At 41.5% G+C, this 22,988-nt stretch overlaps 1 protein-coding gene across 3 annotated transcripts in view; it reads right to left on the bottom strand.

The window, feature by feature from the left end:
- The window catches only part of GRM7 (glutamate metabotropic receptor 7), a 317,851-nt gene that overhangs the window by 141,602 nt on the left and 153,261 nt on the right, over positions 1-22,988 (bottom strand). For 2 of the 3 annotated variants that reach the window (XM_076346707.1, XM_076346708.1), the window contains exons 3-4: positions 6,631-6,772; positions 5,619-5,773 (exon numbers count right to left, since the gene is read on the bottom strand). The exons of the other annotated variant lie outside the window; for it this stretch is intronic. In XM_076346707.1, the coding sequence (XP_076202822.1) occupies positions 5,619-5,773; positions 6,631-6,772 (297 nt within the window). The remainder of the gene's footprint in view (positions 1-5,618; positions 5,774-6,630; positions 6,773-22,988) is intronic. 3 annotated transcript variants of the gene reach the window in all.

Here is a 22,988-nt window from a genome sequence, read left to right as displayed (position 1 = left end):
CTTCATATGTGGGGCTTAACAAGATACTAACAGGTATTAACAAGGGCTTACCAGGTATTAGTTCTTCCTGTGCTAAGCCTTGAGTGAGAGGTTTGAGGTTGGAGAGGAAGCCCAGGGATGCCACCCCGCCTGCGATGCCTGGGCAAGCTCTGAGCACCTCACCCAGGTCTGCACAGGACCAACGGCGAAAGGATAAATCTTGGAGTTGCACGATAGGAATATTCTTGCAGGAATAAAGCTGCTTATTTTCTCATTTCAGCTGTGAAACTGCATTTGATAAAAATATATTTGCTGGCCTGCCATGCAGCACGTTGTAGCCACTTTTCGAAGGTCCAACTGACATCCTGAATGTTACTGTTCTACCTACTAGGCATGCTCTCTACTGCCACACTCCTGAAGGAGTTTAGTGAGCCATTTTTAATCTGAATAGATACTACAGTTGGATATAAGCAAATTTAAAATCTGAAGTGTGGATATTGCTTAGACTAGAAGAAAAAATGGGAAAGAAAAGAACAAAAATGGGAAAGACCATCATTCTGAAACCCAAGGCCATCTGCCTGACTCCATTCCTCGGACTTGAGTATCTTCTGGACATGCATTGTCCAACAGCTTTCCATATTGAATTCAGCAAGTACTGCACAAACCTGCTCCAAAAGGATCAGGCTTTTCCATCCCTCATGCCACAGATATTTTCTGATCACTGGCAGGAAGATCTGCTCGTCCTCCAGGGAAAGAATTTAGGAACTCCTGACTTTGAATCTGCCTGCTAGGGAGAACTTTAATTGATGTCTGGACCAGTAGTAGTATCATCTTTAATCAGAGGGTCATCCAGCTAACTCTTATATACATCTATATGGTGTAATAAAGAGAGCTACCCTAGGCAGCTAAAACATGTAATTAGCTTTGGGTATAGTAGTGATAACAAGAGGAGGAAATGCTCTGAAGTTTATTAAATCTACTGAAATGTGAAGAGGTAAAGTGGCAGTGGAATACTTAAAGGTCAGTTTGTGATTAAAAAGATTAGTGTGGAAGAAGTTCATTTCCATCCACAAAGAAATAGGGTTGCAGTTCATCGCAGCCATCATCCGGGGAAGTCCGCAGCTGGAATGATGGTCCATCCCACGAGAATCCAGGGAGTGTTTCCATATTTTGTTTCTTGCTGGTTTGGATGGTCTACAAAACTTCTGGGACTTCAAATGAAAAATGCAGCAAATGAACAACTTTCTCTTAGACTATCACTGCCTAAGGAAAAGACAACCACGAACAGTAATTTGCTAGTCTGAAGGCGAGTAGCTCAGCTGAACTGCAAGAACAAAACACTGTTTTTTTGAAGTCTCAACTTTTCATTTTCCACTGTGCTTCCATTTTCCTTCTGGCACTTGAAATTTTGGGGACTTGTTATACTTGTCTCAACATCTCCCATTTTTACTGTGATCCTGATAGCATCAGTACTCCATAACAGCCTGCTTTCGCTTGACCGAAATCCTCCTGTAGCTCACACTTGCTCCTCTTCACGGCATTTCACCCTTCCCGTGATTAGCAGGGCACTCTTTCTGTTCTTCAACACCAAACTGACACGGGAATCTCCCCCACGTGCAACATTTATCTTTCTATTCAGGTGAATGAAGAAGAACAAGGGTTTCCGGGGAACAAAGCAGCAGTAGGTAAAATCCCATCAAATGCATTTTGGGGAAGAAAGACTTTTTGTGGATTTTTTTCTGCTGTGTTGTTGTTTTAATGAATGTCAAATGGATGCAGAGCCACAGTTCATCATTTCTATATTATTGTAAAATGAATATTATTATAATAATAATAATAATAATAATACATCCCATTCAAACTTTAATTAGAAAATACAGCTTTTGTCTGTTGTTTAAACTGTCTGATTTTTCTCATCTTGCAGCACTAACACTCGCTCTGTGGTTACATTACACCTCTTCACAAAAATGTTACAAGGATATACTCCGAGTAAAAGACTATTCAAAATAAGGCATATGACTGCAAACTCTTACACACATAAGCACAGATACTTGCAGTTCTGCAATGCAACACACTGGGCTTGTTCCTCTGAGCATACGCTGAGTTTCAGGACTGGGCTGATGTTTTAGTAATCTTCTCTACGTGTGAGGACACGCCGTCACAACCTTTTTTTGGAAGAGTTCAAAGCAACAATAACCAGAACACAATATTCTGCTGCCATAGTTGTTCTGAAAATAAATGCAGTCTGCTTTTTTTCCCTGAAAACCTGGCAAAGCCTTTCAACTTAGTTGATACTTGGTTAAGTTGGCTATGGAGCTTGTCCCAAACTCAACTTTTCATGAAGTGATTACTATTTAAGTGTGCGCTTCCTCTGGCTCACTGTCTACTGCAGTTATGCAAATAAGATGCAGCTTCATCCTTTCAGCATAATTACATCAAAGACAATCGGGCTATATTAAGACTGACTTAAGATGAATGAATTCAGTTCATGTAATGATTTCTTGAATCACCCCATGGGACTATGGCAAAGAAAATTTTGTCCCAAGAGCGACATCAAGTATCAAGACAAATAACTGCATATCTGGGGCCTGATTCTACAAGAAAGCGAGTGCTTTAGACTCTCTCTGGAGTTGGAGGCTGCCGGGATATTCCCACTGTTACCAAAAATAGGAGCTTCAAATGGTATTTATTTAGATAGGTGTAAACACAGCAACACACCTGCATTTCACATCTGTATTTTGAATTGAAGAGTCATGGCTGGGGGAGAAGAGTTATTTGAAAAATGCCTTTTTCTATATAATGACTGTTTCAGTTTATGACTTGTATGACCAATAGCTTTACAGACATAAAAAAATCTGATAATCCAAAGTGTACCATATACACTTGAACATGCAGGCACATTAATTTTCAATGCAATTTAACATTCTTTGGCTTATTAGCCTAACGTTTTTCCCTGAAGAGTGAGAAAAGGCTAGCAGTATCACATATTTCAGGTGAAGGTATCGGAGCTGCAGTGCTCTCTGTTTCCACTGAAGTTTGTTAGGAATCTTTTTCTAACATATTGCAAATACTATTTAACACAGTGATAAAAGGAAAGGGGAAAAAAAAAAAGAAGATGCTCCTGAGGAGTAAAATAAGGGTAACCCCCTCATTCATGACTAATAAAGAAGTTCCCACCAAATCCAGTGGGAATTAAGCTGGTGCTTAACTGTTGCCTTGACCTGGAGCCTGTGAGCCGCAGGGGCAGGCGGCAGCACTGCTGCACACCACCACACAAAAAGGAGACTGCTAGGCTGGGATACTGCTCAAGACACGGTCCTTCGGGGCAAACTGAGTTCCATCCTGCTAATTTAGTTTGTTTCCATCAATTTATAGGGAAAATCAAGGCTTCTTATTTCATTTATTTTATGTCTTCATCCAAAGAAATGCATTACTAAATTTTAGGAAGCAGATGTTCATTGCTGGATGATAAAAGAATAACATTAAAATGTCTGTTTCCAGTTCTCTTGGATTCATAGCCAAATGAAATTACTACAACAACAGAAAGAAAAACAAAACAACATACAGCAGTCTAAATGCAAGAAAGGCAGACAATCCATACGGATAACAGCCTCACTAAGCAAAGAAATGCTAATACCTAAGGATTACTTACTTCTGTAAGTAACAGTTTTCACTGGATGTTTCTCTTAGTGGACGAAACAGAAACGGAATCAGTCTGAAAAGAGAAATGTTGAGTTCTGGAAAACTGCTTCAGGAGAATGGGAATTTGCTCTGCGCTCTTAACCATCCCCTTACTCTTCCTCCTAACAGGACTAAGCAGATGGCAGATACAGATGGCAATTAGGCATGGATGAACGGGATTGAAAAAGGTAAGAACCAGCCTGAACCTTTCTGAGCGGTCACAGAGCAGCCAGGAGACATTTGCTATTGACAGTGCAACTGCTATTCTGGGACACTTTGCTCTGCCTCTCCTTTCATACCAAGTGCAGTACCTACTTCTGGCTGAGTGTTTTTCCCTTTACGGAAAGTAACATGCAACTCACGGACCTCAAAATATGTGTCTGCTGAATGGCAGCCGCTCCTGAAGAATGAACACAGTTATATATATAGGGAAAATGTAACTTAAGCATCACAAACAAGTAATCATGCAATCTACGTGACTACAAGTGCAAAATGCAACTAGCCAACTTTTAGGCAATAGAATATAGAATATATATATATATATAATATATTCACTGAATAAGAAGATATTTGCAGGCTCAATGGACATTTTTTTTTTTGCAGATACACTAAATACGCTGATATTTGTAACTGTTATTTAACCAACTTTCTATATCTGAATGCTTCCACTCTGTTATCGTCACCTATTGTGTCCAAAAGCAAACCTCATGTTTCCCATTATGTCCAATGTGTTTAATGAGTAATATAGAAGGAAAATATTTTTAAACAAACTTGGAAAGCTTTTATTTCTGTGTACTGTTGGCAGACTTTTCACTTCCGTCCCAGAAACCCTCAGGGATGAATACAGACAGTATGAAAAGATTATTAAAACATCCTGGTTTTCAGAAACAAAACACTTCATTGTCTATCAACTTTATGTATTTATGGAGAAATAACATGCAAAAATGCCTCCAGGGTTTAAAAAATGTAAAAGGATGAAGCATATTATATACCTGAGAAGAATAACTAATGAGGTGGTAGTGCAGACACAATAAAAATGAATGCAAATATTTGGTTTTCCAGTGAGTGAAGACACCAGAACCTGTTTTAATGTGGGCAACACGTTCAGGGACTCTGTGGAGACCCTGCCTGACACAAAGCCATGTGCCAGCCGAGGAGTTTGTTTTCTTTACTCAGTGTCTCCCTTGTAAAGAACTTTTCTTTTCATATTATAGAGAACATGGACTCTAATCAGCAAGTTTGGTTTGCCCAGAGGAAGCCATTTGGATAGTTAAGCATCTATACAGACAAAAGGGATAACAAGTTGAGGAAAGATCAGACAACAAACACTTCAGAACACAAGGAAATGTTGAGAAACAAAGGGATTATGTAAAAAAAGTTAACCATAATTTTTATATACACATGCGTATATGTACAAGTACATATATATGTGAAGCACGTAAGCAACATGTATAAATCAATATAGTGCTTGATCTGAATGAAATGAAAGTTAAGCTAAGTTTAAATGGAAACTGCTGGTTTAAAAATGAATTTTTACTTCTTCAGTAGAAAACTTATCCACTGAGATATCAGAGATGATACATAAATTGCAAGATTTTCTCTTCCTATGTATATACAGGATATGTTAAGATCATTTTGGTTTACTTTCTTTTAAGTGATAAAGGCCCTGTCATATCACCACAGCTTAATATAAGCTCTGAAATCATGCCTTTATTAAATAACTGCTGGTAGCTTCTCAACTGTGGAAATAACGTATAGTTTTCAGATGAGGAACACAGACATTTAGGAAAATTCAGGAGATGAAGACTTACTCAGTGTACTTTATACTCTTTGTAGCATACCATGTCTGTACACATTTATTCACAAAACACATACGAGAAAAAAATATGGGCGATGACTTTTGTACCACCAGCGTTTCAGGAAGCAGGAGAGGGAGTCAAGCAGAAGGGAGCTCTTACCCTCTATGGTCGCTCGCTTGGGCAGGATGGTGATGGCTCCCTCAGCGACATCCTCTTGCTGAAGTAACGGGCTCACCTTGGAGCCCCACGTGTCCGAGCCCACCCATAGGAAATGACCAACTTGATCTGCCCTCTTAGCGGCCGCAAGGATTTGCCTGCGGAAAAGAACATTTTGTTCACAAATTACTTTCATTTAAACATAGAATTGCTTGGGAAAAATGCGGTGTTACAACTGCAGAATGAACAGAAATAGCATATTCCTGTAACCAACAGAGCTCAGGAATTTTGCAACACACCATATCACGATCCATGCAGCACAGATTGGACCCCTCTTTTAATTCACCCTATATCCTAAGACTGAAATCTTGATTCCACTAAAACTTACAGTTTTGCCGTTGACTTTACTGAAACTTTATCCTAACTTCTTTGTGTCTCATTTTGTTTAACTGATCCTCTCAGCAATTGACAATGCCATCAGAATTTTAAGCTAATTTAAAATTCTGGAGAGAGAATATGGAATATTTTAAAATACTCTTTATATTATTTTATGAGCAAGTCATACGTGGTTAAACCTTGAGCACCGTATGTGCTTTAACCTTGAGCATCCAAGCCGTTTTATCACTAGTAACCATCACTTGCCATAAAATAGACTCTGAATTAATGAATAATACATAGAAGCATGAGCTTGGAGAGAGGGGCATCTTCTTAACGCCTCTTTGAGAGGTAAGGTCAGGTCTGCCTTCCAACGCATGAGTAACCCTATGACAGGGAAAGCTTCCAGACCTTGATCAACATTCCCGTCTCCCCACTACAGCAATGCACAGTCTGGGGCACCACGTGAGCCAGGGCAGCAATAGCAGCACCGCCGTGCCTGGTGTTACCCTCCACGACGGAAAATCCACATTGCTCTTAACAACAGACATTTCCACTTCACTATTCATATTCTTACTTGCTTCCTCTTTTCTGCATAGCTATGAAGCACAAGTGAATTAATTCCCTCAGTCATCCTTACTTTATGTCCTCATCACTGGCAAAAATAACGATGGCCCTGGCATTGGGAGTTTCTAGGAGCTGCTTGATAATTTTATCAAAGTCGATGGTCTTGTCCTTGCGATCCTGGGGGATTTTCAGGGACTGAGCAATGCAGAGCCCACCTGTTTAAGAAAGAAGAAAGAAGAAAAGGACTCTGTCACTGGAGAGCACAGGAAAGGCAGTGGGAAATACACATGGCTGGAAGAGGAGCCTGGGAGGAAGAGGAACTCTCCGATCGGATCGCTGCCCTTATGAAGCACTCAATCTTCATGTCGAGCTTCCTGAGGGATTCGTACAATTATTTTTTTGCACAGACCACTCATTGGGATACACACAGTCTGCATGCCTGGGGTAGGGTCATGGATTAAACAGATGGGTAAAAACAGTATCATAGAAAAGCAAAATAAACAAATAAACCAGTCAGTAGAGGGATTAAAAAAAAACCCAAAACCAAAACCAAACCACCTGAACAAGCTTAAACTGATTTAAAAAAACCTAACCAGTTGAAAGGCAAGTGATGTTGGCAATGTATTAGACAAATTTTATCTTGGTGAAGAGCTGAGATTCTTTTTAATTTTGCAAGTTGAAGGATATTGAGGGAAAACACTTCCACTGAAACAACTTATCTAGAATAGGAACAGCAAAGGAGCTGAAATATTGGCAAAGCAAAGATTGTTCAAGAAAATCATTACTCATTCAAATGCCCATCACCAAGTGAGATGGAGCTGACCCAGCAATTGAAGCCTCAAGATAAAGTACATGTCTGTGAACTGGACTTCTCATAAATACACAGGTAACACTGCAAAACAGTATCAACACAGTAATAGTGATAAACACATTGGTACCAAAGAAATACTCACTTTTAGCACTTTTTAGTTATAGAGCTTGTTTTGGGGGGGGGGGGGGGATCACATCTCCAGTGACATTCTGCTTGTCATTGTTGGCGGATGAAAACACAACTTTTGCCTTCATTATTTTGTTTCTTAGTGATAAACACTTTCATCTTTTATAGCATCTTAGATACCAACTTCCTCAGTATCTGCACAGTGTTAATTAATAAAGTATCAGAGATGCATAATAAGAAACAGCAGCCGGGATGAGTTAATTAAAACACAGCAGGACAAAGGAGATATTCACAGATATGCTTTAAAATACAGATTTAAAAGTACTGTTAAATGAAGTAATAGAGAAGGTGTTCTCAGGGAAAGAACATAGAGGAGGAGGCTTATCCACCACCAGCACATGCTGTCTGCCTGCAGTCTGCCATAATCCTCCTAAACCATGGCAAAGCAGACATGCAAACACCTGGAGGAAAACCACTGAACATCCGTAAAGCATCCAGTAAAACATCCGTTTTAAAACATATGGTTTTAAAATTGCAAAATGTGGCTCTTCTGCAGATCTCCGAGCACTGTGCAAAGTAGGTCAGGATCATTTTTCCTTATGTTAGACGTAGAGAAGCTGAGACACAGAGGTTGCCTGAAGTCAAGCCAGGTCTGTTGGTACTAGCTGATCCAAAAACTCTGGAGAAAAAAAGATTGGTTTGCTGGGAAGAAGTAAAAATGGTGAGAAGGAAAGGCTGAGAAAGAATGAAACAATTATAAACACCAAGTTTTTCTCTGACTTACATAGAATGTTTCACTTTGGTTTATAATTATTGCAGCCTGAAATTATTGCAACGTGATTTTTTTCTTCAAAAGAAAACAATACTGATTTTCAAAAGAAAACTTCATTTTTAAATGAGGAAAGAAAGTCTCATTGCTAGTAAGTTCAAAAAGTTTAAACATTTTTTAAATGCTCTTTTTATTTTCCCCAGTCAAAATTAGACGGAATCAACTCAAATCCATGAGCAGAGTTATCCAGCTTTCCTGAAATGCCCCACTTGGCATGGATTACATGCTGGTTAAAAACACACACCCCCAGCCAGCTCTGGGTTTGAGCCTGAGACTCCTGCTCCACAAGCAGGGCCAAGGCATCTCCCAAGTGTGGGGAGCCTGCAGACAGCTGGAAATCGAGGAGAAGCCATCCGTGTGTCTCTGTTGATGAAAAATCTCTCCGTCCTGGCATCGCACCTAAGGAGAATTTAAAGTTATTAGCTGCTCCTGGAAAGTGCCCGTGCCCTCCCTGGTACTCCATCACGCCAAGCCAAGCTACTTCGAATCTCCCACGAGAGACCCCGATTTCTCTTGTTAAATAAGGATGTGGGAACTTTGAAGAATTCATGGAGAGAAAAGAAAAAAAAAAAAACCCAAACCAACCCACAGACTGTTACAAAGCTCTGAGATTTGTCACTTGAAAATTTATGCATTCCTTCCACGGTGTCCTTTCAAGAGGCTCCCATTTGGACACAGCAGAACAGGAGAGGATATATTTTATAGTGTCGGGATCAAAGGGCTTTCGCATGCTGGATGGAGCCGTTATTTAGACACATCTGAAGCTGCTGCGAAGAACCTTTGCAACCCCTCATAGCTCTCCATCGCTTTCATTCAGAAAAAGTGGGCTCTCTCACGACAGGATCGGAAATGCAGCCCCAAAGAACAGACACGAGCAGACAGGCACGCAGGGCAATATTCCCCCAAACCTTCTGATTTCTAATTACTGTGCCAGTGAGTAACTTTAAGAGCCTTTTAAATCAGGACAGAAGAATGCTAACAGGTGCTCATCCCCAGGTACCACGGCTCCACCACAGAGAAACGACCACACCACCAGGCGCGCAGAGAGAAACAGAAGCAAAAGGGTCTCAGACCTGGCACCCATGACAGTAGTATTTCTGTAGTTAAGAGTCTACCTACATTAAAGAATCTCTGTATCCAGGGGAAAAAAGAAAAAAAAAACCCCTAGATCAAGTGATACACTGTTGTTGTAAAACTATTATTAAAAAAAATCAGTATTTAATATTAAGTGATTCTGACCTACATGATTTAGGTCCTTGAAAAAAGGCTAAAATCGTTGGGAAGGCTGCTAGCTCAGCAACCCACCCTGACAATAATTACACCTATTGTGTGGGTCATGCAATCTCTATTGCCTGGATGGAGAAGCCAAAAATCTTATTATAGTTGATAATGATTACAGCTGAACTGAGCATCTTTGGACAGAGACAGCTGTGGCCAGACTCTCAATAGCGAGGAAAAAAGCCTCTAATGCAACGTACAGCTTCAAAGTATGTAATTTCCACGGGTTTTTTAAAGAAAAGAGGACCCAGAGTGGAGAAAGGAAACAGTGTGGAATTTGGGAAGGCAGATTTCAGGTCCTTTTGGTGATAGATAGTTTTCTACTACCTTTGGGAAGTCAGCTCTTAGTTCCTCTGCTGTCCACTGGTGAAGGCAGGTAACAGAGCTCCTTTATGAACATGCCAGTTATGGGAGGGGTGCAGTGGTCAGGCACTATGGGTTTAGCCCGAGCTAATGGAGAGCTGCTCTTGCAGCCAGGATGGTAGAAGAGCTTTCCCAAATGGAGTGGCTGATGTGATACCTTGTTAACCTCTGTGCCATCTCTGGAATGGCACAGAGGAATTATAGATAAATGGTAAGCAGGAATTATGGATAAATGGCAAATATCAATGAATAAACCCAAAATATTTTATTTACAGCATGGTAGCTGCAACACTTTCAATATAACAGCAGCAGGAGAGGCGAGCATGAGAAAGCACTCTCGGAAGCAACATTAGGAACAGAAACAGCCAGAGCCATACAAGGCAGATCAAGGGCAAATAAAAAAGGCAGAGAAGTAAGATGCAAGACCCAGATAATACAATTCAGACACGTTGATGGATATCCTGATTTTAAACTGGTAGTGTCTCTTCCAGGGAAGTGGCACTATTACAAATTGACTAATATGTGCTCCCAGTCACCGAAATGGGTCAACGTGTATTATTTTCTTATTTGCTTTGTTTTGCTCAAGTCCACACCGGGCAGCATTTGACATCAGAGTACAAGCTCTTATTGTAGCAGCAGAGTGATCTATCCCAGCCACCTGACTATGCTAGTCACGTTAGCGTCTGTTTACATCCAAGCTTATGAGCTTGAATAAAAGTGTTTTGATCTCGGCGGAGGACCTCATGGCAGGCAGAGGGACATGTCATTTTTCATTCCCTAGCAATAATAGATGCCCAAGGAATTGGGTGTATATTGTCCAAATGGCACATATAGAATAAGTTTAACTTTCATATTCTCATCTTGCATTCTTCTTACAATAGGAAACACATGTGCACAGTTATTTAAACTGTCAAGCTAATTCACAGTGCTCCCAAGGTAAAAACCTCCAAGGGAATTAAGCAGTAAAAATGTGAAAGTTGCAAATGAAGGATTTTGTCATAGGATTTCTGCAGTAATATATTACCCTTGATGGACTGGGGAAGTGGCAAATGCTCTAACTAGCTACAAACTGCTATCGCAATTAATGACAGTCTGGGAGTCGAGCCCACGCTGCACCCTGCGACCGAGACGGGGCTGCTCCGCACAGGTCCAGCAGCCGCAGCCTGCAGGCTGCGCGGCACCGGGAGCCTCCCAGTCATCCGGGACTGGTCCCACCAGCAGCACCACGCCAGTACCAGCTGGCGACAAAGAGGGTTCCTGTCGTTTGCTACGGTTATTTCTGTCTAGTGAGTGAAGAGAGCAGGTATCTGGGATTCTGCAACCAAATGCGAAGACCATTATGAAGATAATGGATATTGGAGATGCATAAAAGAGCAGTGAACTGTAGGATATATAAGAGACATCATTCAAGCAATTCTGCAAGCAAATGTTCAACTCCTTTAACAATGGAGTTTTAGAAATTCACAGGAATCAGTATATGAAAGGTGGTCACAACAACAACGATGAGGCAATCAGTTCTATACCACTCTACTCTTGAAACAATACCCGTTCTCTTCCAGGCTATGTATAGAAGTTTAACATTGGCATCTTTTTCATCCTTCTCTGCTGCCAGCAAATGTTTTTGTAATAACATCAGATCCGGGACGAGAACACCAGGAGCAGACCTGGTAGGTTCAGCCTTTCCAGATGCGCCTTTGTCCAACAAGTAAGCCGTGAAAATGCACAATAATCTATGAAAAGGATAAGACAACAAGGCAAACCATTTCCTCAAACAATAACTTGAAAATTAGTTGGTTTTACAGCTTCTAGTTTTCCCAGTGGTTTGTGCCACTTTGGCAAACTGACCCGATTGTTTGGGATTGTTCCTGGCATTAAAATTCCCCACACTGCGAGCCACTGGCACCACTCTGAGAAAACACAGAAATGCTAACATTTCAACCGAAATCAACAGCACCTCCAGATTTTTTTTGGCAAACAAACAAAATGCAGAGTGAAGTTGGGTTCTTTCTCCCTGGCTGGTGAAAAACAATTTTTCCCCCAAATTTTATTTCTAGTAGAAAAGCCCTCTGAACTTCATTAAGTCACTGTCAAGACTCACTGTAGCAGAGTTTCTGTCTCAAGAAACGCCATTTCTAGTTAATCTTTGCACAAAAAAAACCTTCTTCAGTTTCCCTTTGATCCTTATAATGGCCCCTGCTTTCACACATGCTTCTGGAGAAGTTTTAATTAAGGGATGCTGGAGACAGAGGAAATTTATCTTAAGGTATTTCTCAGGATGCTGACAATTACAGATGTACAAATACCTGATTTTTTTGCCTTGGCTGCCAGACTGAAAAAGAAAATTTACAGATCAAACTTTTTTTTTTTTTTTGTTGCTAGGTCTTAGGTTTTTCTCATTAAAATAAAAAGCCATGCAATTAATTTTACCTAAAACAAAAATCTCCATTTAATCCAAATTGGAAACAGTCATTATTAGGGACCTGTAGGAGGAAACAAATGAGGAGCTACACAGGAGATTCTGGTGTCTCCCTCGTACCCAATGATTAAAACAGTCATCCAGAAATGTGAGTTTCCGCCTTTCCCAGAGAGGTGTTGCACTTGTACCTCAGACTTCCCAGTGTCCTGACCCTGCCATCACCTATCGATACCCAGGGCACAGTCCCTGCACCCGGCTGCAGAGCTGCACCATCCCCAACTGGAACAGAAGATGATACTGATTTTCAGTCAAAGAACAGCATCAAAAATGAGATCAAAGCCACCGCGCACAGAAGGGAAACTGCTCTCAGGTACAACGGGGGACCCCAGCTCTCCCGCATGAGCACGGCAGTCCCCAGGCTGTTGAGGGCAGTGGGTCGAGACGGCAACGCACAGCCCTCCTCATGTTCCTCCCCTACCCTCTCCAACCAAAGCTGCAGACTGAATTTAGTCTCAGTTTACAAACAGATTTAGGAAGCATGAAATCACATTTCCCCCCAAAACTAGTATTCACCAGAATTCTTTTGTCCTTTTTTGCAGACAATTACTATTAAATTAGGAACAGATAAAAGCAGTACTGAAACCCGGTGAAGGAAAGAGCAGTAAGGGTGATCAGAAAAAAATCAAGATGAGCAGGTTAGCAAAGGTAGACTGAAAAGGACTAGTTGTGCAACAAGTGGAATGAGACGACATCTGTTTCTTGGTTTCCTGCTTTTACTTTTAGCAAAACGGCTTACAGGAAAGATTCAGTTTGTTCAATTACTGTCAGGAACAAGCGACTAAACCCATTCTTTCCCCGCCTGCATAGGACGCCAGCTTCCTTCTTTTCCCCCTTTCCAACAGAATACATATGTAAGATTCTGCTTCACAAGTATCCTCAAAAAAATGTTTTGCTATGAAAACTTTTATGGAGACATTCAAGGAAGTTGGTTTTGAACTCTGATAATATAAAAGACATTTTGTGAGTACAAAAAAGCAGAAAAAAGAAGAAAATAAAATAAAATAACAAAAATGGTAATCTTTACAAAAGATGAAAAAAATGAAAAGTTTCTGCTCACACTTTTCCTGTCTTTGACCTCTTGAATCGTATGGCATTTTCACATTACAAAAGCACCCAGTGTTGCATGGATGGTCAAGTGCAGGCACCAAGCCCGGCCCCACCATGCTCCAGGAGCAGAAGCAGACACCGAAATACCCACGTTGTGCTGCCTGCTCAGATCCCCTGCCCGAAAAGGTGCTGGAGCCACCACTATAAAATCATGGTTAAACAATCATACTTCCAAGGCTCATTATCAAAGCGCTTTTAAAGTGCCCATTTCACTTCTTCCCTTTTGCATTTTATTTTCTCACTATCAACACTAGCAAAGAGGACTGGATCCTTTCATGCAATGGAAAGGAAAAAGCCAAGCTGGTGGCAGGGGACCCTGCTCATACCACACGAGTAAGAGCCCCACGTGCCCCTCTCCTGGGCTGCCTTCAGGACCCACAACAGCTTCTGTGCAGAGGAGGCTTTTTCCCAGGGTTCCCACTCCTGCCCTGCAAAACAAACGGAGAAGTCAAAACTCTGGTGGAGAAATTGTGGCTTCAACCTCATGATGGATCCTATGCCTTGAAATAACCAACGTGCTCATCTTGCCGTGACGAAAGGTCTGGTGCTGTAGAGACACAACATCGAGCCCATCCATTCGCTGAGGAGCGAGTCCCAACAGCGCAAGCACTGTAAAAGATTATCGTATGACTTTTTTCACGGGAATCCCACTCATGTCATAGACGTGGGATAGAGATCGGGCCACATCACATAATGCTCCAGTTCACAGACAGCTCGAGGACAGGCGGGCAAATTGAGCCATCTGGGTGGCAGCAGTTGCAAAGCACACAGGAACTTGGAAGAAGACAGAGAGTCTTAAAAATATCATAGCTGCCTTCCTTTCGCCTGCTGACAGATTCTGTGCTGTGCCTCTGAAAGGCAAAACCTCAGGAGAATTCTCTGTGCGAGTTCAAGTAGTCATGCATTAAATTGTTCAGGGCATTAAACACCTAACTCTGGTATTTAAGGGTAATGGATGTATCTAGTAATCAAAGTGTTGCTTCGGTATCCATGGATACCCATGATTATGTGGTATTTTGATTCTGGTACAACAGTAAGTACATTATTCTGCTTCCCTGAAATTCTCCAAGAGCTATTTTTCTGATCACCACTTAATTGGATTATCAGGTAGCAAAAGAGACAATTTAACACTTTTTCAGATGATTTATCTACAGAGATACTCTTTTTGGGGGAATCACTTTTAGCAATACTGAAAACATCGCTTCAGAAAGTTCTATTTGCTGTTGCTAATTATTAAAAGGAACTCTCAATTAATTTGATTAATACGTTACTTCAAAATTAGCAGCTGCCGAAAGCTGCCTCCTGGATGTTTATTACAATTACGGGAACAACACACAAAGCAATGGGCTCGCACAGCTTCCTTCTGAAAGAAAGCAGCTGATTGCTTTTAAAGACTTTTCTCCCCCCCATGGATTTATCACGCTCACAGGGCTGCTTTCAGGGTAATTACAAGGTCTGACATTTGTTCGGTTTTGTACCGAAGAAAAGCTGACCCTGCAGCTACTGTGACCCCCCCCTTTCCTCGGTTTGGCCGGGGGAGGCTCCTGGATTCTCCTCCACTCTTCTTCCCTTCTTCTTGGCCCGTTGGAGGACAGCCCGTCCCCGATACCCTGCTGCAGAGAGGCGGCATGGCATGGCACGGCATGGCACGGCATGGCATGGCACGGCATGGCACGGCACGGCACGGCACGGCTCAACGCGGCACGGCTCGGCACAGCTACTCCTCTACTGGGATTTGAAGAGCTTTCTCACTTCGCACCAGAACAGAAAACACCCTAAAACTGGGATTTTAAGGAAGGTGAATTGGAAAGGGCAGGAAAAGGTCAGTTTAAGTACAGATTATTCCTGGATTTTTTAATCTAAGCAACAGAAATATCAAGTTCTCAAGCACTGAGGAGTTCTGATCCTGCCTGAAAGAAACCCGCCAGGGAGCCGATGCGGTCCCATGGTGCCTCTGCCAGGGGACACAGGATGCTCAGCCAAGCCCCGCACTGAAAGCTCTGTGAAACGAATCCAGTGAGCAGGAAACCCCACATTGCACAAGGGGAAATAAATCACATGGTTTGACATAAGTTTGGGATAGCCCAAAGGAGAGGAATTAATTGGGGAAGAAACAAAATAAACATCAAAGGCATATAGTATTTTTTTCATTTTGTTGTACTTTTTACTATATATGTCACTGCTGGGTTTTGGCATATATTTATATATCCTGCATATACAATTTATTAGCTGCAATGAATTTTACTTCTAAACCTCATATATTCTGTAGAAGAAAAAGAAACCAGTGGCAGTAACACTGAAGACTGAGTTTAAAGAAGTCAGTATTCTCCCCATGTGAAAACTTTGATACCACAATTGAGGATATTTCCCTGATAAAGCAGAATTACATCCTAAAGGAACTGGAACGGTAAAGATTATTCCATATTCTTGAAATACAGCCGGGCCTGCCAGCTTGCTTGCTGTCAAACTCCTCAGCAGTAAAAAAGAGTTATTCAAACAACTGACACAAAAGCCACAAAAAGGTTGTTCAAAGAACAATCACTGGAAAGTCAATACGTGACTCGCACGTTGGCTTCAGAGAAGAGTAGATGTTATGCAGCAGGAGCCTGTGCGTCAGGTAGGGGTTTTAAGGTGATTCTTTGTTATATGTGGGAATTCACATTTATTGTTTTAAATAAAAAACAGAATAACCCCCCCCAATGTCCACTTTACAGGACTTGTCATCAGCCTCATGCAAGAAACAGTAAGATTTTCAGTAAGTTAATCTAGTGTAGGAAAATTTCCAGTCCCATTCCCAAACCTGTAAATTCACAGTAAACCAAGCTAGCAAAATAAATCCTGACCACGTTACTGAACCTCTGGTATTCCCCTGTCCCGCCAAGGGACAAGGCGACGGGAGCGTGAAAGTTCTCCAGGAACTGGCCTGAGGCCATCAGTACACTTCATATATAAGCTCTCGAGCACTCATCCGACAGCAAAGGTTGGCCTTCAGTGCCGATCCATCTCCCCTTTAAAGCAGCGACGCATGGGCCAAAGGAGATGCCCCTGGGCGATCCGTTCCAGCGCCAGCTCTGGCAGATGCCGTACAAAGAAACTTTAATCTATGGAAATTAGCTCACTGTTAGAAAAGTTCCTGCCATTCTGTCCAGCCAGAAATGGAAAGAAACTAATTTATTCTGACCCCAAAAATTAAAATAGACCCAGGCATATTCAGAGAAAACTGTTTGGACTTCATTCTGCCTGCATTTGCTGGGCTAACATAGTCACAGCTCCACCCAGAGCAAATACAGATCTAGAAAATGGAAAATTCAGGAGCATGGAGTTATCACATTTCAAGGAAAAAAATAAAAATGGGGGGGCTAAATCAGCATAGAGTATGCAGAATCCTCAAGAAAAAAGAACTTCAAGAAAAATACCCTGACTTATAGAGAGATCCAGAAATGACAGTTGGGTCCTTATGTCCAAAATCAACGTTCTAATGAGGCTCTGGTTCAGACTTTTGTTTCTTTACTAGAAATAGTTAATATCCTACTTACCAAGAGTTACGAAGTTCTTGCGTATGCCAGTAAAAAAAGTTTACAACTGCACTGGTGTGCAGATGGGCTAGAAATTAAATTACGTCTCCATAGTATCATAATTCAATTGTAAAAATAAAATGTGCACCAATAATAAAATGACATTAAAACATGAAACTGCAACAATTTATCCAAGGGAAAGCATCCTTGTGGATACGCAGCAGCTTTAACTTAGAAACTTTCTATACATTAAGATTCTACTGAATAATTTTAAAATTTGATTTTTGCTAAGCTTGTTTAGTGTCTCATTTTTTCATGTTAGACCTCATCATAACCAAAGGACAGAAGACCTAAACTGATACAGAAGACTAATATTTCTAGTACGTTATTCATTAATGCTTAATTCTATCGTGTCGTAGCTTTGCTAAATATTTAATGACATTCCTAGTGCATTTTATCACCTCAAAAATTGTCCTTTATTATGGCAGTTAAACTCCAGCAATATACAAAAAATTAAGACTCTCTCTGGAACACTAAATTCAATTATAAGAATGGTATAAGATCATCATTTTCAAAATTTAGAAAAGCTCTGTTTGCTAGACAGAAAATAAAGAAAATGAGGATATCCTGTTAGATCAACAGCCAGCCATGCTCAAGAACTCACGTTTGCTCACACTGCAATGCTCCAAAGAGTTTGAGAACAGACTCAGCCTAGGTATTTGCAATAGAAGGGACTTGAGATTTATTGGCTTCCTAAAATCTGTACTGCAAACAGTACATTTGAGCCATACAGTGTAACCATGTAGAAAAAAGGCAGTATAAAATAAAAGTTCTACTTCTGCTTCAATCATTTAGAACACTTTTGTTGTTACAACTTCATGCCAGTAGTGCTTAAATGACCCAGTCCGGATCAGGACTGCCCTGTAAAGCCTCCAAAAGCTGGTAAGTGCTGCTCTGAAGAACTCCTAGATGAAGACCCAGGGCTGGAGTCTGAACAAGCAGATTCCCAGCTAAGTAATGTTATTTATGTTTTGAATTTTGCCATACACCTATTTCTAACAAGAAGTGCCTGCTATCAAATAGAAAAGAGAGGCTCCAAAATTCAGACACCAGAATGCAGTTGAAAGGAATATAATTAAAGGTCTGTAAGGAAGTCCTGGGCGCATCTGCCGATCTGCGGGATGAACGACCACAGGGGTGCAAAACGCTTTGTATGATCTCGTACGGCGCAAATCCAAAAATAATGCAATCCTCCCTCTGTCTTTTAAGAGTCTGATTTAGTCGGACTAAGACCGGCTCTACTGCGTTGTGCATAAAAATAGCAAAGGCAAAGTTCTCAGAAATAGTGTCAGAACACTTTATAAAACACAGTTTCTTTAGGAACAACTGTAGGCGGTAAAATCTCTGGCTGCGGGTAGAGACAAAAACAAAGCACCAAAAATACCATGTTTAAAAGCATAACGTACAGCCAAGCAATGATACAAATTAGAACTCTGCTCAACACAAAACACCAGCTAAGTATCCTAGTCTTGCAGCTGGTTCATAAATCCTCAAAACTGGCAAATTCGAAGTCCTAAACTGAAATTTGCAAGGAGAACCAAACGAAGCAGTCCCCAACGATAGCCTTTCTAACGCTCCGGGGGAAGCCCCTGGCCCCACAGGGTGCCACGGTGGTACAAAGGTTTTCTTGAGCATAGCCAGCGGCACACGATGCCAGAACCCCAAGAGAGGGTAACCTGGCAAGGCTACCTCCTGAAAACAAGAAGTGACCAATTTGAAAGGAGATTGGATTCCAGGGAATCAAGAAAGAAATAAACGAACTGATAAAACATTCCCTGTTTTCCTGTAAATAACTGCTACGATTAAGATACATACAGTCACACCTGAGTTTCTCCAGCTGATGCTCTGAGCCATTAAGGCAATTGAAAAACAGACCTGTTACCTGCCGTGGAGACTTTCCGGCTGGCTGCGTCTCACCTCCCAGCACACAGTCAATGTGGGCAGTGGGCAGCTAGGCTCACCCCCTTTCTAATCTCCAGTTATTTGTTTGCTTCCCAAAATGCCTGAATGCAAGGCTGCTCACAAACAATACCTTCCGAGGCTGGTTTGGCTCCCTTGCAAAAAGCAATTTCCTGCAACCTTCACACACACTAAAGAATCCTGTGCTCCATGACATGGTTTTATTTGTCTGAACTGCCTCTTGGAGCTCCACACTGTAATTTAGGAGACTGCTTAGTGCTGTGCTGTTCTTGCAGGGATATTTCCCCCCTAGTAATAATGATGCCACCTCTGGATAGTGAATCATTATAAACTGCAAGCACAAAATGATCTCTAATGATGAAGCTTTTCTAACTACTATTCGGAGTGTTCCCATGTTCCTAATTCATTTTTTCTTGGAGAGGTAACATAGCATTTTAGCCTTCTCTCAGTTAATGGTATTTTCTTGGTTGTTATATATCTGTTACGGCAAGTAAAGACTTGTCAGTTCTCCAAAGAACGAGAAATCCGGAGAACAGCAATGACACAATGACAAATCTCGGTGGGAAGGGAGGGAGGATTAGAAATCTTTTAAGTATACTTTTGGAAGGAAACCTGTTTCCTAATTTTTCCACCCAAGAAGAGACCAGCATTTACAAGATGAAAAATTTCCTTCATGAAGCCAGTGTCAGGCTTGCAAAGGCTCCGCAATAGGTAAGGTACATGAAAAGAGACTGATAGGAACTCCTGGGCTTTGAGTTAGTGAGGACAAAAAGTGAGACATGGGGCCAGAGCACAGAACTACTACGGTAAGCACCCAAAAGCAAACAGGATTTGGCCTTCACTTTTCTTAGCTAGAAAGATCAACTAATGTTTTGGTAGGAAAACAAGAGAAAACAGGATATCGGGCTGGGGGACACAGAGGGTTAAAGGAAAAGAAGGTGGCTTCCGTAACATTTTGTTTCACCTCCAGTTCCTTGTGTCTCATCCAAAGGAAGGCAGAAGAGATCTGCTTATTACTCCTATATACTTCTAGCAGGGTGGTCGTCTCCTCTCTGTATGCTTCAGCAACCATTCCCAACCCTCTTCTGGGGAACTGCTCTCTAATTAGCACACACTATTCTGCTTGCTGCTTCCCAAGTTTAACTGAAGCTCTAAGTGATGCTTCTCATACAGTACTAACCCTCAGCTCTGCAGAATCCCAGGTTCCTTTCGTATGGAGATCGTAAGAGAAGCAAACTACATGTGGTCTAATTTTAACTGAGAGAAAATTTCATTAAGTATCATTAGCAAACTGGCATTATATATGTTCATATTTCATAGCATTTTGGTGAAAGCTGAATAAAGCTCTGATTCACATACACGTTTGTTAAAAGCATATATAAGCACAGCATTCTGCAGTCTCGAAACCAAATCATCTCTAGATCGGATTTGTAGATGACAGTTGGGATAACTGAGATATCAAAAGATAGTTTTCCTGTTAGGTCCTACCTGGGTTTTTGATTAGTCCTCAGTCTTGCCGCAGCATATTTTCTCTCAAAAGATTTACACACAAGGTCATTAGTGCAAGCTTGTACACTGACCACTGCCTTCTGGGACTCAAAACATGTAAATTCAGCAAAGCTAAGAATTATTTAAATAGGTTATGTTTAAAAAATAGAAACAAAACTCTTTAAATTCCTTGGTCTTTTCTTGTCTTTCTCGCAATCCTCATCTCCTTCACATTGGAGTAATGTTCTTAATGTACAATACTGTGCTTTAATAACCCTCCCTCAAATGAGTACTAAAAATGCAATATAGGTCAATAAAATCACTATCGCAGCATTGCAAAAACCAACCCCCATACACTGCCTGTGGATAATCAGTTCAATTTAATGGAGTTCTGAACAAAACGTTGTAAAAGGCACAAAAGTTAGGAGCAAGCTCTTGGAAGGCAGTCCAGGTTTCATCCTAGCAGCGCCTTATCTCATGTAAGACAACTGCTGTTATATCATAGTTACAGACCAAAACTCAGCCAGGTGCTCTGGGGACTCTGACTGAGAGAGGGACCTCAAACAAGGTAAGCGTGAGGTCAAAGTCAGCTCTACGGTCGGGGATACTCTGGGGTCACATACGCTGCCTGCAGCTTGGAATATGTACCCAGCGGCAAAACGTCAAGGGCAGGAGGTACCCGGGGAAGGAGACTGCTGGCAGAGGGGCGGTCCTCGTCCCCAGGAGCAGTCCTGCCTGGAAATGAGATGGCTGAAGAGATGAGGAGGTGACAGCTGGCTGTTAAGTCATGGTTGGCATGCAGAGGTGAATGGGGAATGCTTGCTCGCTTTCTTTCTAAAACACAAAGTTGAGTAACAGACTCCAAAAGCGGTTCCACCGACTAATGTGGGGTAGGGGCCGGGATGCTGCACAAGTACATCCTTGCACCTTTACATTCAGTTTGGGCTTTCTTTACTGGCCCTGACTGGTGGGGTGTAGGGTGCTCAGCTACACACACATGGCTCTGAGCTGCTGCGGCAGCTCCTATGGACGCCGTGAACTGAAGAGGTGTGAGTGCTGCTGTGAAGTAAACGTAAAGGACATGGCGCAAAGACCACCCTCTATCTTGGAAAGCAGAGCTTTGCTCTGCAGGCTTTGAACCGCAGTCGTGGTCTAGTTCCTGAAATGTCTGAATACATGCGCTCTCAGATGAAAGTTTGCCACATCTCAAATAGTGACCTTACTACAGTTTGTAACAGACTCAAGACCTGGACTCCACCCAGCAAGTGCATTTCATCTCTGCAATTCGCCTGTAATCCCATCTAGGCAAGCCACAAATACGGGCGTGCAGGTTTAGGAGCACGAAAAACTTAATAAGCAAAAATGTGCTTGACCCAGCAACTGGGAACCACCGCTGGTCTACGGCCATTTGCATTCGCTTCACACGGGAACCTCGGAAGATGGATTCAATATGGTTATACCTGAGTTATTCCAGCACAAAGCTCTTCATTGATTGTTTTCTAAAGAGGCTTTTCAATGAACAGCCCATTAAAGACAATGTGATTCTCTTAATTTGATGCTGAATTCAAGAGGTGTATGACATATTTGTCAATATTTGGACTACTTAATGTGTTTAACTGAAAGAAAAGGGATTGCTGCAGAAATCCCATACTGCCCTACAAAGCATCCAAAAACATTAAGAATCTTTGAAGTCTTCATTTTATTTTCAACAAATGGAGTTACGGCAATAGTATGCCTGTATCTTTGGCAAGCCAATTTTTAAGAAAACATCCTTTTCCTTCACAGAAGGAAGAACAAAGGAAAAATAGACTTTTGTCTTCCCTTTTGCTGCATACAATAAAAAGCCCAAAGCCAAGTGTTAGGACTTATGGGAATCAAACACACAAATCAAAATCTTTCAGGCTGCGGTGGAGGGATCCTGAGAGGTATTGGAAGTACCTAGCTGAAAGGGTCACAGGGGAAAAGGGCAGAGAGGACTTTACAGTGCATGTTCTTATAACTTAACTTGTTACTTGCCAACTCAAAGATGTGACTTATTAAAATGAGTGAAACCAAGAGAAAATGTACACAAAAATAGCAGCAAACACATAGGCCAAAGTTTTCAGGGTTTTGGGGTAACACTTCATTTCCAGAGAACATTTCTTAAGCACCAGTGGCAAGCAATGGAAAAAAGCTCGTACTTTCCTAACTTGAATGCGTAGGGGAGAATACCCACCGCCAACAGTTTGTCAAGATTCACTCTTCATCCTGTACGTTTTAAAGTCCCCATAAAGCTTGCGCTAATATAGTGAATATCCCACAGAAGGAGGGCAGGAGCAGTGCAATAGGCACTTAATGTTATTAACACTAAGAACTCGTATGCTCTTACAGTGATTGTCTTTGCACTGATGCAAACCTCCAGACTCCAACAGGTATTTTTTCGCTGTGTGAGCAGGAGAAGGATTGAGTGTCAAGTTTG

Source organism: Aptenodytes patagonicus, chromosome 8 (genome assembly GCF_965638725.1).
Source record: "Aptenodytes patagonicus chromosome 8, bAptPat1.pri.cur, whole genome shotgun sequence".
Lineage (NCBI taxonomy): Eukaryota > Metazoa > Chordata > Aves > Sphenisciformes > Spheniscidae > Aptenodytes > Aptenodytes patagonicus.
The sequence above is the reverse complement of the archived record's forward strand: the minus strand, read 5'-3'. Positions and strand labels throughout refer to the sequence as shown.